Below are 16,306 nucleotides of genomic sequence, written 5' to 3' on the forward strand. Positions count from 1 at the left end.
TGCCGGTGCTGCGTTCATCGCATCTCGCGTTCACGAGGCTATTAAGGACCGTTTTCTCAAGGCTAATTCGCCTCGTACGTTAGCACATCTTCCTCCTAATCTTTACGCACTGAGCTTTAAAATTGTTTCAACTTCTTCTCGCCCATGAGAAAGAGATTCTAACGCGCGGCGGTAGTAGCCGCATGAGCGTTTATAACAAAATCGTAAATTGCTCTTCGCCAACGGACATATACTAAGAGGAGAGCGCAAAAGAGAGGATATATATAAGACGCGAGTAATGAGAAAAATTTCTCAGTTGGAGCGCTTAGCGCAATGTTCATTGAAATTTATGCCTTGGTTTTTTTTCAACTCTTGCAACTATTCACGAGCGCGTGTAAGAAAAGCTCGCACTTTGTACAAAAACCCGTAACTGACGCTTTTTAACTGTCGTTTTAAACTTTAGCCTCTGTATGTGTGTTCGCGTTTTATGTCGTACTTTGTTTCCTGATCGAATGGCGCTAACATTCAAACATTTAAAAAAAACTGAACCTTTATAGCTAGCATACCTCGTTTGCTTTAGAAACACCAAATCGCAAATAGTCTAATGTAGATATGTAATAATAAGAAATATAGTTCCCTAATCTTGGCATGACTGAATTGCAGTAACAGCGCGTCTAACGAAGATAATTCACGAAACGACGACAAGATTTCACGTGTACACGCGTACATACGCGGTGAACAAGCGTGTACCCAGAAAGTGAAATACCTTATCGACGAATTGCAAAATTGATCGAAATCTCTCTCTCTCTCTCTCTCTCTTCCTCTCTCTAACCCGAGCTCTCTATCAAAGTTTATCGAAGATATGACCTCATCGCCGTCATATTATCGATCGTGCACGCTGTATGTGCGTGCATCGGCGGCGCGCATTGCTCGAGTGAGGGAGATTGTACTACAATCTGAATTATTCAAGGCAGCATCTTCGCTCGCGTTTTATTGCTTGTTGGAAGTTTGATTTGCTCTTTTCTATTGAGGGGGAAAATGGGCATTGAAAGGGAGGGTTTTATTGTAGTTAAATTTTTCAACTTTGCAAAGCAAAGCTGAGCCCTCGAGTTCTTTCGACCATAGAAAAGAAAGATCATCAACTTATTGGTTTTGAAATATTATACGCGTGCAACGCGCATTTGTACATAATAAGAAGTAAATTGAATTCTGATGTCATCGCGATCACTTTAACAATTGAGCAGTGTCCAATAAGAGATTAATTAGCCTAATCTGAATTGGGCGAGCTATATGAGAGCTTATATCATAATTAAATTCTCAACGAGTTAAGCTTTACCCCTGGAAAAAAGGGATAAAGACAGCAAAGCAGTCGTAGAGAGTTATCGGTCAAGTGGGATCGATAATTCCGAAGTTAGTAGTTCGATCTCCTTAATTCCAAAGCGACTACAAGCGCTCGGGTCTTTATCACGAGTCACTGCTGTTTTCAACTCCGTCGAATATATAGATTGTCTGCAGGCGATACTGGATCTCGCACATTGACTAAGACAAAGCTTGACCCCCCCGCGTACGCTCACGTCCGATCGAGTCTGTATTTGCACACCTCTCGGCACACACGTGTGTGCTGCTGCCGCTGCTGCTTGGAATGCAACTATACGACGTGCTCTATCCTTGTCTCTGTCTCTCTCTTTTTCTTTCTTTCCGTGCTCGAGGGAAACACGCAGAGTACACTCGTGGTCAAACAGAATTTACACAGGTGCGCGCAAGCAGCGACTCGTATATGTCGCTGCGCTGCAGCTTACAACGCGTGTTTGTGGAAATTGCTTCGGAAACAAAAAAATATAATAAGACATGCCCTTTGGTGTCGATGGAATTTAATCAATTTTGCAGATCGTCGTCGAGATTTGCTCTTGGGACGTTTGTTTGCGCTTGATTTTCGATGAACCTTTTTTCTTTGAGATTGATTAAAACAAAAAATTGATCTTTCGGAAGCGTAATTTATCGATGTTTTTTTAGGCGCAGTTAGATTATGATATGCATGCGCTCTATAAATAAAATAACTGTTTCGCGAGAGATTTTTCGATTTACTTATCGGTTATTGATTGTGTATCTATAACCCGAGAACTGCTACTTTCAGTACAGGTGAATTACGATGCAGTAGCTATAAATTTCTCGGGAAAATCTACTGCGGCGATGATAGCTTAATCGCGGTGTACGCGCGCGCGCGCGCGTACAAACTATATCCTTGCAATATCGCGTCAAAATGATAATAATGACGCAGCTCCGTAGCGCTGGGAAATTAGACACTGTATAGACGATGCGCGTGCTCCAACGAGTAAACACGAATTTACACGCGTATAAATTATCATAGATTTTCACTCACTGTTCCAATTTCGTCATATTTTTAAGGAAGAATATCTGTCGAATGCACGCGTGTTTCGGTTCGTGCTCTCGCATAATTCAAATCCAATGTGTCTCTAGCTATACACGTCGATTGTTCATTCTCGATGCTGTCTCCGGGGATTACGAAGCTCGCTCGCTCGTCGTCCTTCGACGGTCGATTATGTGCACTTGAGTAAAAGCTGCTCGCTGCGGAGATGTATGAAAGGAATTAATGGCTTTGATATACGAATTATCGATGACTGACGCGCGGCGTCGGCCCATCATCGGCGCGAGATGTAATATTCCAGCAACGGTTTCTCTCGGCGCTCATCCAAATCCATGGAATATACTACTAGCGCGAACCTGTTTCTGCCGCCACGCTCGTACTTATAATGGCCGCAGAAATGCATCAGATCGCGCGTTACAGACATCTAATCGAAAATCGCGCGCGTGAATCGAACCGAGAGTGAAAATGCAGACCTATGTCTCATGCGCGTCGGAAAGAGGAGGAGCTCACAAGAGTCTCGAGACTTTCGCTCGAGCTCGTAAGCGTGCGACCATATTTGCCGTGTACTATAAGCTGCAGCGAGAGAGATCATTTCTGCCTGCGAACGAGAGATTAAGTTAATCAATTTTTGTGCGCGGCGCGTTGAACGCTCGAACGCGCACATCTCGTTAAAATATCGCACTGCTACGGAGGAGCGCAGGGATGAATCATTGAAAAGGAAAATTTTCAATTTCTTTTTTTATTTACATACGCCGTGGCTGCGCGAGCGATAGGAGAAAATCCTGGCAATTTTACGCGTATGTTCTCAATCAGCACTTCAAAGCGTACTTCGCTCCTACTACCAGCAGATGAGAGTCCATAAAAAAGCTCCCGCCTGTGCCGCCCGGAGCTTATAGCGCATGTAACGTCTCTCGCGCGTGCTCTTTATCATACACATAGAGCTGTGGCCGAGCAAGCCGCCGCGTCTATTTGCATATCGGTATATATGTAATATATAAACGCTCAATGGTCGGAAAAGATCGCGCATACATCATGCGCCGAGTACACAAAGAAGAAACGCGTATAATATATAACTGTTACCATTAAATCGAAGCAAGGCGAAACAACACGACGACGATGATTTCTTCATTTTCGCTACGACGCTGTATAAAACAAACGCGAGCGTACCAATAAAAAATTTTTCTTCCAGTAAATTTGCGAGTAGCTAGTGATTACCACGTCAATTCGTGGTCGTCGTCGTCGTAGTCGACGAACGTGTAGAGAGAAGAAAAAGGGAAAAACTCGATCGTTGCCTCGACTTTGCTAATAAAATGGAATACTTGCTCCCGGTATTATGGCTCTTTTTTCCCTCATGGCTCGTTTACATGAAAAACTCTTTGGAATACCAATGGATCTCGTCCGTAGGTCGTATCGACTCATCCATGCTTATACTCGTGTCGCGTGTATACTCGGAAAAAACCACATTACGATTATGCGACATTTTTTTTATTTTTTTTTTCATTACTTCATATGCGCTCTGGATTAAAATATATAAGCCAGTGTATATAAAGTCTCTCTCTAACAACACTCGCATGTGCACATACGTTCGTAGCTTACAAGCGCATTCACATAAGTAATACAGAAACAAGAGCGAGAAAAATGCGAATTTGCATGATATACCCCAACAACGTCTGGCGTGGGTAATGCTTTACTCCTCTCTCTCTCTCTCTCTCTCTCTCTCTCTGGCTGGAGTAGCATATCGCCGTGTTACTTTTACGCGCGCTGCTCTGCGGTTTCACGAATTCGTCCAATTTACCGCAGAGGAACGCGCGACCGTATACCTTCACCTTGGCTAATGAATGACCGGGAGGCTGCCGCTGCTGCACGCGGCTTTTCAAACTGAAGCCGGGGCACTTTTTCATATATAATTAAACGCGTTAAATTACGCTCCAGTGCTTGTGTGCGTGAGCGCGCGCGCTAAAAAGGGATGAATTTCCTTCTGTTTTTTTTTCATCCGCGAAAGAAACCGAGATGAAAAGTTGACGTTACTTTTCTAAAGATATTTTCATTTTTGCTCGAGTGTAAAATTCGCAAAACTTTATACTGACCCATATTTAATACCTACGTGGTTCAAATCATAATAAATACCGTTCTTTTCTTTCTGTTGCAGGTATGCACGTTGGCTCGGTGTACGCTTATGAGCTTTAATCATTGCCTGGCATAAGCGCACAAGCTTACTCATTAATGCGGTATCGTATTCAATCATAATAACGCACACGACACGTCGGACCAAAGTTTGCGAATGCAATTTTCGGGCGTGTCCTTAATTTATAATCTATTAATAATAGTTCATGCAGCATTGTGCATACACGGTTTGCGCATATCAAAGATTCGATATTATAACGGCTTGCAAATTATAAAGGCATGCAAACATCAGTTAATGCAGTTACGGCAGTGCTCAGTGCTGTAAGCAGCGAGAGTAGCCCCGCTTTGATTTTGCCAACATTATTACAAGCTGTGGTGTATAGATGGTGGTGGCTTTTGAAGGAAATTAAATAAACACCGTGGCGATGGCGTGTTTTTACTTTTTAATTGAGAGAAGATAAAAAAAATAACCGAACCCACGGCAGCAGCAGCAGCGAGGGTGCGTCTCGGTAGATAGTAGCAGTGTACGTCAAAGACCGAAATCGACGTCGTTTCATTTGAAAGTCAGGCGACTTGGTCTCGCTTTGAAGTAAATGGACGTGAAACTTGGCTCTCTCGCTCGAGAAAGGGAAATTTCCTTCGAGTTGATGACGACGACGATGTTCTTCGCACTCGTTTATTTATGTGACGAGAGTAGCTGAAAGAAGACAGCTCTCTCCCTCCCTCTCTCGTTCTCGCGTTTTGCTTCTTTGATGCCATATCTGCACGCGCGTCTCTCTTCCTCAGCCCTCGCTCGAGTGACTCCTTTCCAGAGTTTTAATTCCGTCGGCGAAGAAAAAATATATATTGTAAGCGCGAGAGTTTCCTTTTGCATGTGCGTGCGTGCGCGTGTACTCGCAAGAAAGTTGGACGTTTATTATTTTTAGGGGGAGCAAACCAAATATTACCCCAAGGACCAGTTATGATTCGAAATGGGATTTTCGTATGTAAAAAAGGCAATTGGAAAAAAATGAGCGAACGCAAGCTCTCAATTTAAAAAGTGGGCACGGTCTGCGATAATTCAAGTCTAATAAGTCACCCTCTGCTGGAAATTACTTTTCGAATTCTTTCGTTTTCCCAATGGCATATCTTGCCGGGGCCACTCAATACAAACTTCTCTGCGCGCGTGGGCGCCCCCTCGGCGGCACACTCGAAATTTCGAAAGTAAGCTCAGTTTTTAATTTGTTATCAAGCCACGTGAACCTTTTAATCGTTTACTATGGTATATATACATTTGCAATAAGGCAGCACGAGTATACTGGGAAAGTTGAAATGAAGAAATAAACGAGCGCAAGATCCATGCACACACGTACACACACATCGGGCATAGGTACTTATAGAATTTGTGATGTGTACAACTCCCTTATCGCGACTATAAATCCGACGTGCGCGCGCGTATATTGCCCTTCGCGCACTCGACGCACACTCGCACGCTCGCATACCTGTAGAATTCGTAATATCGACCTGTGTGATATTTAATATATATATATAAATCTTTGACCTACACGCGTTCAAGCGTATAATAATAATGATGATCGTGATGATAATAATAACGATCTGAATGTAATACTTAAACATACGTTGCACGCAGTGCATATAAAATCGTTTGGCTTCGTTTTGGATGTTGTGTTTGCTCTAGCCACGGCACACGTTGTATATTTATTTATATAGTTTTCCGCATTCTAGCGACTTAAGTGCGCAATGTATTTGCAAATACGGAAGAGTTATCTGCATTCGACGATTAATTTGATTTTAACGCTACGAGGTAAAAAGCTGTTTACGCATCATTTGAGAGGGAAAAAAGCGTCGGAGCCGCGCGCGTACATTGATAGTCCGAAAGTTTTGAGTGAAAATCACTCAAGTACAGCAACACACGTACACTCGTACACAGCCCGCGTACTACAGTGTATAGATCTGTGGGGTCTGGGGCTTAATGTCGCGCGGGTGCACGCGACAGAGTGGTGAATACAAAAGTTTCCATTTGCATGAAGCAAAGAACGAACGAGAGAGAAAGAGAGAGAGGTAAACTACTTTTCTCATCTTGCCAAGCTCTTTCTCTCTCTCTTTATTTCTTCTCTTTCAAGGAAACGTGGTCGTAGAGAAAAGTTTCTGGGAGTCGTAGTTGTCAAAACTTTTTAAATCTGGCACTTTTATTCTTACACGTATAAGTAGGTTTGTTGGCTAGGCCCTAACTCCCTCATATCCTTTAGAGTAAAATCTGCGCACGTTAGTCTCGACGTTTTGTTTTTATTTTTTTTTTCTTTAAAAACTCAGCTTATACGGGATAACCAGACTTGGCTGTTGTTCATATCAATCATTGAGCACATCTGTTCCGCGCGAAAAGACTTCATAGCAAATAATTTTAAATGGAAGACTTGATAGTGGTACTAATTACTCACTCTGTAGACATCAATCATTTGCTATCGACGTTTCGGAGAACGTTTGCATCGAATGTGTTAATGAATTATTTTCTCACCAAAAGTAGACTCTCATTTAGCCTCGCTGTTTTTGTTGGTTGATATCCATTAATCTCGCATTTTGGAAATTAACACTTTTCGTTGAGAATAATTCATTGTGAAATTAGCATTAACACCCTGGATTTTTATTTTACATACAAAAATTACACATCAAATAATTTTAAACATTGACATACCCGGGGAAATTAAAATTACATTTTTCATTTTAATTAAAACCCTTGAACAGAAAGAGAGAACTGAATTTTATTAAAATAGTCATTTTCAACAAATATTTGCGTGCATGTGCACAAAAGTTTTCATTTTTAGTTATTGAGCGTACTATAGCAAAAATTGGGTCATGAACGACAATTTCAATTGTTTCAATAATAAAAAGCATTGCGAGGTCTCATGGTTGTACAAGGGCAGCAAATGAAACAAAATTTCATTGTTGCTTTTTTAACCTGATTGGTTTTTTTGTAGAAAATTTTAAAAGTAGATTCGAATCCTTGCAAGTTGTACGCCATACAATTATTAATTTTACTAACTCTTCAAAAATGTTTTTTCTGTGTGTAGAGCCTGCTATAGTTCTCGGCATGATAGTGTATAGCTATAGACTACGGGCTAGCGCATCGCACTTGATTTAAAGTTTCATTCTTTAAAGTGCCGCAAGAACCGCACGCGAGGAAAACAAAAGCTCGTGTGAGTGTAATACAACTCACAAAGAGAAAACGAAATAAATAGCGCACGTTTCCCTTTCTCGACCGGTTGCTGATCGTAAAATTTCGAGTTTAGCGCGTTGTCTTTTTTCCTAAACTACAAAAAAACCTAGCATACTTACTTGGCGTTCTAATTTAATTAAACCATTTTTCTTTGGTTTTTAATCATCCGATAAATATGAATTAAATTTCATCATTCCATTTACATGAATTGACTATCAAAAGTATTCTAATATGAAAAATGTATGTATATTTTTTTACTTTAACTGCGTTGGGTTTTCCCACTGCACATGAATTTTCAATACTCGTTCCAATTTGAAATCCATAACTTTCAATACACCTCCCTTGTTTTTTCACTTATTTACACTTTCTTCGGGGGCTTTTTTCACTTTTGTTCGCACTGCTACTGCTACTGCAATATTTACTCTCGCGTCTGTATCTACAACTTTTTCAATTTCAACTATTAACTCGTAGCGTTCAATATATGGATCTTGGTTTTACTCTTTCGGCCGTATACGTAAACCCAAACACAAGTGCAAGGGGGAAAAAAGGAATTCAACTTGAGCCTGTATATTTCATTTTTCCATTTTCATCCGGCAATGCAGCGCAGCATGTTTTATTCCATAAATACGTTTGGATTCTGTCAAATATAATTTCAACACTGCTCGATGCTAAGAATATCGCAAGGCAGAGTACATACAGATGTATCGTATCTACGAGTCAGCAGTCGGGTACCTTTTTTTCATTTTTTTTCAAAGCCGCAAAAATAATTGTTAAAAAATAAGAACTAAAAAGATAAATAAATATAAGACAAAAATCAATCACACAAGATACATAGACGCGACGACGCTCCGCAAAATCACTTGCGGGGAAAGCGCGCGTGTGCTTCGTTTTCTCCGACTACAAAGTTTAAATGCGCGCGCGTAGTAAAGCTAGTTAAATATATATTTACGAGACGTTGTAACTTACCACGGGGTAAAATCGTCGCTGTCAATGCTATAATTGTTGCCGCAGTTCCAATTAACGCCTCTTCTCTTTCTTCGCGCGCTGCTGCTGCTGCTGCTGCTGCTGCTGCTGTAACGACCAGCAGTGAGCCAACTCTCGCTTGATTTACCATCCATCCGGAATCCCGAGGGCTTTCTCGGGACAAGACTTGCATAACTTGCCGATGATTAATATCATCCACGGACGGAAATAAGCAGTAATGACTGCGAGTCCGCGCGTATGTACTTATGGTAAAAAATCGCCCAACATAATCATGATAAATTGATAGTCCATTATTTTTCGTCGGTTCAATTTGCTGCTATATAACCCAAATTCGGGAAAGTTCCGCAATTTTCCGCAAGTAACAATTCTTCCCTAAAACAAGGCGCACGCAGCCTTTATAATGCTCTTTCTCATGCGCATACCGGACTTGGTTTTTCTGTTTAGCCTATAGCATGTAGGTCTGTGCATATACAGGACCTCCATAAGTATAATCACATTGTTCACGGCTAATGCGCGTTGCATGTCGATCGGCCACTTTGTCCTATTACGTTACCGACCCAAGTCTCCCCCTCCGTGTGTGTTTATGTTTATGACCTTAAAATTACGCAAGGACATGGTGAGTTGAGAGAGACTGGTCCGCAAATAAAATATAAGACCGCTAACTTCAAGTTTTACAGAGTTTGAACAAATAAAAATCGATTGATTTTACTTGCGTTAATGTGATTGTTTCTTTTTATTTACAGTAACAGCAGGACATCCACCTCAAAGACCCTGGATACCTTTGACTAGACCAAATCGGATGAGGCCAACGTGTAAGTATTTGCAAATTTTCCAAATCTAAATGTATACCCGGCTTTTAGTGCGCTGCGCGCGCGCTCTTCTTTCTTTTCCCATTTTGCCATTTTTTAATATTTAAAATCGAAAAATAAAATTTAAAATAGAATTATGGTATCAACTGTAAACATCATAATTAGTTTTTAGCCGTCAATAGGTCAATATTCCACTTTCTCAACTTACTACAACACTCGTATTTGCGCGCCACTAAACAATTGCAAGCTACTGAATGACCAATCACAGCGCTTATAAACTGCTCACGCTAAAAACCATACTACTCTTATAGGATAGGATTCTTTCTCGCTATGGTAAGAAGCTTTGTCCACTTGCACCCATGGATACTCGATAACTTTTTGGCTTTATTCTCATAAGTTAGATATAAATTGTCCTGCTGCACGCATACATAGTTATATAATCGCTCGAGTTTCAAGAGCAGTTCGTTACAAAATGGAATTTTGGTTCTTTGCCAGTTTCGGACTTCATTATTCACCGGACTTTTCATATAGTACTTTCATTCGTATGCTATTCTTTCTTTTTATTTCTTTCCTTATTTTTTCAAATGTGGGCACTTTTTTTGCTTGATTTTGAGACTCGTTTCATTTTCTTCTTTTTGATCGTTAACCCATTAGCCCTCTATTAAATGTATATTTAAAAAAATATCAATCACCGTCTTCGATACGTCAGTTTTATTAGCCATGAAATACCGAAGTTCTCGACAAATTAATAAATGTGCTGCGCTCCGGGCGGGTGCGTACACGGCGCACAAATTATGATTTAGCTGCATATACTGTGGCAGAAGAGAATTAATCACTGAAAGCTTGTCTAGACCGATACGGACCTTGGATTTTGCGGAAAATCGTCCGTCAGGTCGCTCACACTCCGGACTTGTAATCCACATCCCATTGCACATTGCTTTTCGAGTAATACTGCAGATTTGCAGAGTTACGAAATTTTCGTTGTTATATGTTACTGTGCATAAAACACACGTTGCAACGTGCGAAAGTTTGTGCGGAATTATTATGCAGCCGCGCGCAAGAAAATCTCACACGGGAGAAAGGAAAAAGGGATCAGTCCTGAATTTACGAGAAGATAAAAGCTATCGCGCGCGTGGGTGAGTTCGTCCGAACTCAGCGATATTTTGATACCGGATCGTTTAAAGTCTTTTATTTATCATCTATGCATATCCAAGCGCTTTTTCCCTTGTCTAGTTTAATGCGCTTTAAATTAGAATTTTCCTAGAAATAGTCGATCACTGAACGTACGTGCACGTGGCAAAAACCGCATCTAAAATTTCTTGCATTTTAAACGGTCCACGAAAAAAAAAGACAATAACGAGCTGGCTGTACGCCGCTAATGGCTCTTTTTCTCGTGCGAAAATTTGTGCATTACGCTTGGTTCATACGATACAATATTCGGTATAATGTAAATATTTTCTTCGACGCAGCTGTTGCGCTTATAGCGCGCGCAGTAAGAGCAGAATTTAAAATTATAATATATTTTTATCGATCACCCATCACCGCTACCACTTGGGCGCGCGCGCCCAAGTGAATGCGATGTTGCACGGTTTATATTTTATTCGCGAGCACTGCGTGGAAAATTCACCAATGAATTGGGTTTCGCACGAGTTGCATTAGCACTTTTCATTCGATTTTGTTTCTTGCTCGTGCTGCTGCTGCTGCAGCTCACGCATAATATGCTAATGTTTTATTGATAAACGTGCGCGCGCGCGTTATACGAGAAATGTACATGACAAAAAATCAAGATTATACTTTATCGAAGCCCATTTTACGAGCTCGCTTAATAATTTTAACGCCGATTTCGGATATTATTTACTCGTAATTGCTAACGCGATCGCTGAATAATTTTGCACGTTTTGCGCCGAGCTAAGCAGTCGCGTCGAACGCTGGGGACCCGTAATGCCCCTTATAAAATTTTAATCCAATATGTATTGCGTGGACTGGAAGTTATTCAGCATGTGGGATAAACCCTATACAAAGTCGATGAACGAAGCCGCGCTCGCGCGCGAAAGAAATTGCCGCACGACGGCAATTTAATCGATTACTATTTATTTTCTGCTTATGCGGAAATTAAATTAAAGTAAGATCCACTATGTACTCGGTCGATGCGTATCCAGCATACTTGAGATAAGCGAAAAAAAGTCAGCTGATAAATATCGAACGCAGGGATAACTGTGTTACACAATCATTCATTCCTAATGTTTAAATTTGTTTCGATAGAGCGAACGAATCCATCACCTTGGAAAATGCTCACAGGATTCACCCTATGGATATATATATAACGCGTTTGTACTTACGGGAAAGAAAATTTCGCAGTGTGTGCAGTACGAATATCTCGTTCGTACGTGTATCGGAGTCATTTGTATTTCAGGTGCAGTAGCTGCAGTGCCGCCGTTGCTGAACAGCATTGAGAGCTACTGCTGCCGTTATACATTAGCGATAAGCAAATAGATCCCTCTTTCTCCGCGTGTACGCTTGCGGTGCAGCAGCAGTATACGTACACGGGGCGCTGTGCGCAGCGCGTATTATACGGCGGATAAAATCGTTTCTCTTATCGTTTCTACTGCTCTCGTTTTACGGCAATAATATCGGGAGCTCGAGATAAGGGATTCTATTCCCATACGCCGAAGTTTTTCAGACCTTTATGGAATTGAAGGGTTTCGAAATCGTGTACATATTTTGAATTTGACTTCCACGACTTTTCCAAAAATAATTACGGGTAAAGAGTACTGTTTCAAGGCAAACTAACCATAATCATTAGAGACATGAAAATAGGTCGAGAACTCCATTAATTAATATCTTTTTCGCTCTTTCACGCTCGTGGGGTGTTTTCCGCAAAATTAGCGACTCTTGAAACGTAGTCATTTAGCTCGCTAAAGCGTCATATGCAGTGGAACTTTTCAAGAGCCTAGTTCACCCCGCCTGTATTCGGTCGTTTTGAGCGAAGTAACTCGAAGCTCTGAAAAGCTCCTCCTCCCGCATTCGAAGCACATACAAACGCATAAACACTTATATAAAGGGAACCACTTCTTCGTTTACGGTCGTCGAGAGGGAAAAAGTAACTGTTTATGCCGCGCCGGTATAATGTACATATCATTGCCGAAAGAGAGAGAGAGAGATAGAGAGAGAGAGAAAAAACTGTCTACGGCGTATCGATGCAACATTCGCACTAATAGAACGGGGTCTCGTGCGGGGCAAAAGACGACTCCCCGCGCAATAAGCAGCCCAATTTTGCGTATAACCAAACAAAGAGAGCTTTCTTTAGAAAGTCAGAAGAGCGAGCAAAACTTGGCTCACATTGCCTCAATGAAATATCCATTGAAATACCTCGGAACTTTTTGCATGCAAATTTTAACCAACCCCTCTCTCTCTCGAGGCATTCATACGAATTTTATCTATACGCGTGCCACGTGAGCGAGCAAGGACGTCCTTTTTGTACTCGTATATGCGGCGGAATCTTGAGATGTGAAAAGAATCGTTCGAGATATATAGCGCAGGATTAAAAAATGGAGTTTATATTCTTCCCACCCACGCATTGTACTTCACTAATCGAAATTTAGCGTGTGCGTTTCTTTCAGTTCTCTTTTTCAACTGTCAGTCTAATATTCATTCCGATGTTCATTGGTTCAAAAATACGGTAAAGCACATTGAGGAGCATCACGCTTAATCTGTCTCGCAAGCTCCAACGATTTTCAATGCTAGAAATCCTCGCTCTGTATACATGTGCGTGTGTCTATGTGTGTGCATGTGTGTGCGTGCTTGCGCCCGGTACTGTGTTCGCATAGTTTGGCCGAACAATGTGTACATGCAGCCGCATCGACGTCGACGAGCAGTATACACACACACATATATACGACAGGCAAAGCACTAATCCCGTGATAAAGCACCTAATGTTCTTTCCCTTCCCCCGCCGTCTACGACGACGACGACGACGACCCGATGTATACGTATATACATTTAGTTATGGGTGGGATTTCCCTTTCCCTTGGCTTGCAGCTTGACGAAGTGGTTTCGACTTTGCTTGGCGTGCTTCGCTGCCGTTGCTCGGTGTGAAACTCGGCCAATTGCTTCTGTTGCGCGCTTAAGAATTTCATTCGCCCCGTTGTTTGTTCAACTATCTGTCCCTCTTACTGCTCCTCCCTCGCCTCCCTCTGTACTTAGCGGGGAGGCTAGGCTATATCTATGCGCGGGGCAACTATTATGTTTGCGAGAGCGTGTATATGCTTGGGTAATTAATGGCCTATAGATGATACAGCCTATTCTCCGGAGAATTAATTTATTCCTCTGCAGCTTGGCCACGAATTGTTAGTTTTGCTGCTCTCTTCCCCCCATTGTCTACGCCCAATGAATTAATCATCTCCTGTACTATGATATTTCACGTTTTCTTGATGCATCAAAGCCCTGTATAATATAAATGATTTTTTATTACTCGCTCCTTTCTTGCAGGTATATTCACCGTAATGTGTTACAACGTGCTAAGTGATAAGTATGCCACGCGTCAAATGTATGGCTATTGTCCGAGTTGGGCTTTAGAATGGGAATATCGGAAAAAGGGGATTCTTGACGAAATTCGTCATTACGCAGCCGACATCATCAGTCTACAGGAGGTTGAGACCGATCAGTTTTACAATTTCTTCTTGCCAGAGCTGAAATGCGATGGCTATGACGGTATATTCTCGCCCAAATCGAGGGCCAAGACAATGGCTGAAAATGACCGGAAGTTCGTCGATGGGTGTGCAATTTTTTTCCGCACCGCCAAGTGAGTAAAACTTTTGATTAAATTATTTTTTCTTATTTTATCGCGGCAATGAAAGGCAGCAAGAACAATAAGTTTGTAACGACGAAAGGCCGTCGTTTCATCGCATTTTTAGCTCGGTATCTATTTCAACTATTATGAACTTCGCATCAAGGATTTTTCTCGCACTTGGGTTTTATACGAATACGCGCGCCTTATATACATACGTATATTACGAGTGCGAGTTTAACAATCTCGGCTTTTTTTCGCAACGATGCGTCGTTCGGCGCAACGATTATAGCCTCCGATCGTCAAGCGCTCCTACGAGAGTTATACGATTCACAGTAGGATCCCGAAAGCTTTTATTTTTAATTTCGTTCATTCTTCTCAATAAACTTTCCTTTTATTATTTCATTTCAGAGCGTAGTGAAAGAAAAAAAAATAAAGTTAGCACAAAGTTCACTTGCGACGCATTATCAAAAATGAGTATAAATTACTCAGCAGCAGCAGCCCCGAGAGTGATCGCGCAGAATTAAAGCCGCAGCAGCGATTCTCGTGCTACGCTTGTTTTACACGTTAGAAAACAGAAACACAAATGTATATAACGGGCAACATGAAGAAAAGCTAGACGGGGGTTTATATTACTACGCGAGGGCAATAAACGCGCTTGCAAACGATCGCGCGCGCGAGCGAGCAGGCCGAGGGATTTAAAAGAGCCGCCGATTTCCGTGTTTTGATCGCTCTTACTCTCTAACGACGTCGTTAAAAGGCAGCGCGTTGGATTATATTCGAGCCCTTACAGCGGCGCGGAATGATGAATTACGCATTCTTTCGGGCCGTTCCTCGCGTACGACGACTACGATGGTATATACATTCGTAGAGATAAATTTTTGAGCTTGCAATTAAGTCTCGTCATCTAATACAATCGAAACAACGTAACTCGCGCGCGCTTCCCTCGGCTTCGGAACGCTGTTATCTCTTGTATAAATCATGATATTATACGACTCTGAGCCTTGGCTCTTGTGTGTATACGCACAAGTTACCACCAACGAGAATCAATCAATCGTACGAAAACTATCCTCCTCGTGTCAATAAATCGTCTTATAAACATGTCGCAGCTGCTGCCCTCGCGCGCGAGTCTATTCATTTGCACCGAAACTTGTTATAGCCCCGAATACAATGGAGCTACTAGAGAAAACCAATCAGCTCCGGTGCAATAGATTTATGCATAATATGTTAGATATATAAAGCGAAAGAGGAAGAGAAAATCAATTTCCTCGTGACTGACCTCGTGACTTTTGTTCCCTGTTTCGCGCGTGCAGGTTCACCTTGATTAAGGAACATCTCGTGGAATTCAATCAGCTTGCGATGGCGAACGCGGAGGGTTCAGACAATATGCTCAATCGCGTCATGCCCAAGGACAACATCGGCCTTGCAGCTCTTCTCCGCACTAACGAGGCTGCCTGGGAAAATGGTTCGTTTTCACTCTTGTTCATTTTATTTTTACTTTTTTTTCATTTTTTTGGTTTTCAAATACGTACGAACGTCGTGTGAACGTGAACAAAAAAAAACTTCTTTTCAAAGTATTTCATTTATTTTTTGCTTTTTTTTTATTGTCCACGAAAAAAATGAAAACATTAAACATGAAAATGCCAAAATACATGGACGTTGAAACCAGCAAATGCCACAACAGGTTTACCAACAGACCCTGCCCAAGTCCATCAGAATGTCCTCGTCTGCACGGCTCATCTCCATTGGGACCCGGAATTCTGCGATGTCAAGCTAATTCAAACAATGATGCTAAGCAACGAGCTCAAATCTATACTCGATCAATCTGGCACGTCATTGAGGCCTGGACACAAATCAGACGCGTCTAATGTTCAACTGTTACTCTGCGGCGATTTCAATTCATTGCCCGACTCCGGTAAGTCATTTTACTTTCAATTAAAAAACAATTTATTGATTCCTTATTCTTTTATGAAACTTTTTGAAATTCTGAGTTTATAAAAATTAATAGTCCTACATCGTCTGTG

At 41.6% G+C, this 16,306-nt stretch overlaps 1 protein-coding gene across 4 annotated transcripts in view; it reads left to right on the forward strand.

The window, feature by feature from the left end:
• Positions 1-16,306, forward strand: part of LOC106657073 (CCR4-NOT transcription complex subunit 6-like) — a 299,859-nt gene that overhangs the window by 281,735 nt on the left and 1,818 nt on the right. For 3 of the 4 annotated variants that reach the window (XM_014378357.2, XM_014378355.2, XM_014378359.2), the window contains exons 4-7: positions 9,431-9,499; positions 13,985-14,297; positions 15,596-15,747; positions 15,952-16,197. In XM_014378357.2, coding sequence (XP_014233843.1) covers positions 9,431-9,499; positions 13,985-14,297; positions 15,596-15,747; positions 15,952-16,197 — 780 coding nt within the window. The remainder of the gene's footprint in view (positions 1-9,430; positions 9,500-13,984; positions 14,298-15,595; positions 15,748-15,951; positions 16,198-16,306) is intronic. The other variant, XM_014378358.2, reaches the window with a different exon arrangement.

This window comes from Trichogramma pretiosum, unplaced genomic scaffold (genome assembly GCF_000599845.2).
Source record: "Trichogramma pretiosum strain Unisexual culture from Peru unplaced genomic scaffold, Tpre_2.0 scaffold14, whole genome shotgun sequence".
Lineage (NCBI taxonomy): Eukaryota > Metazoa > Arthropoda > Insecta > Hymenoptera > Trichogrammatidae > Trichogramma > Trichogramma pretiosum.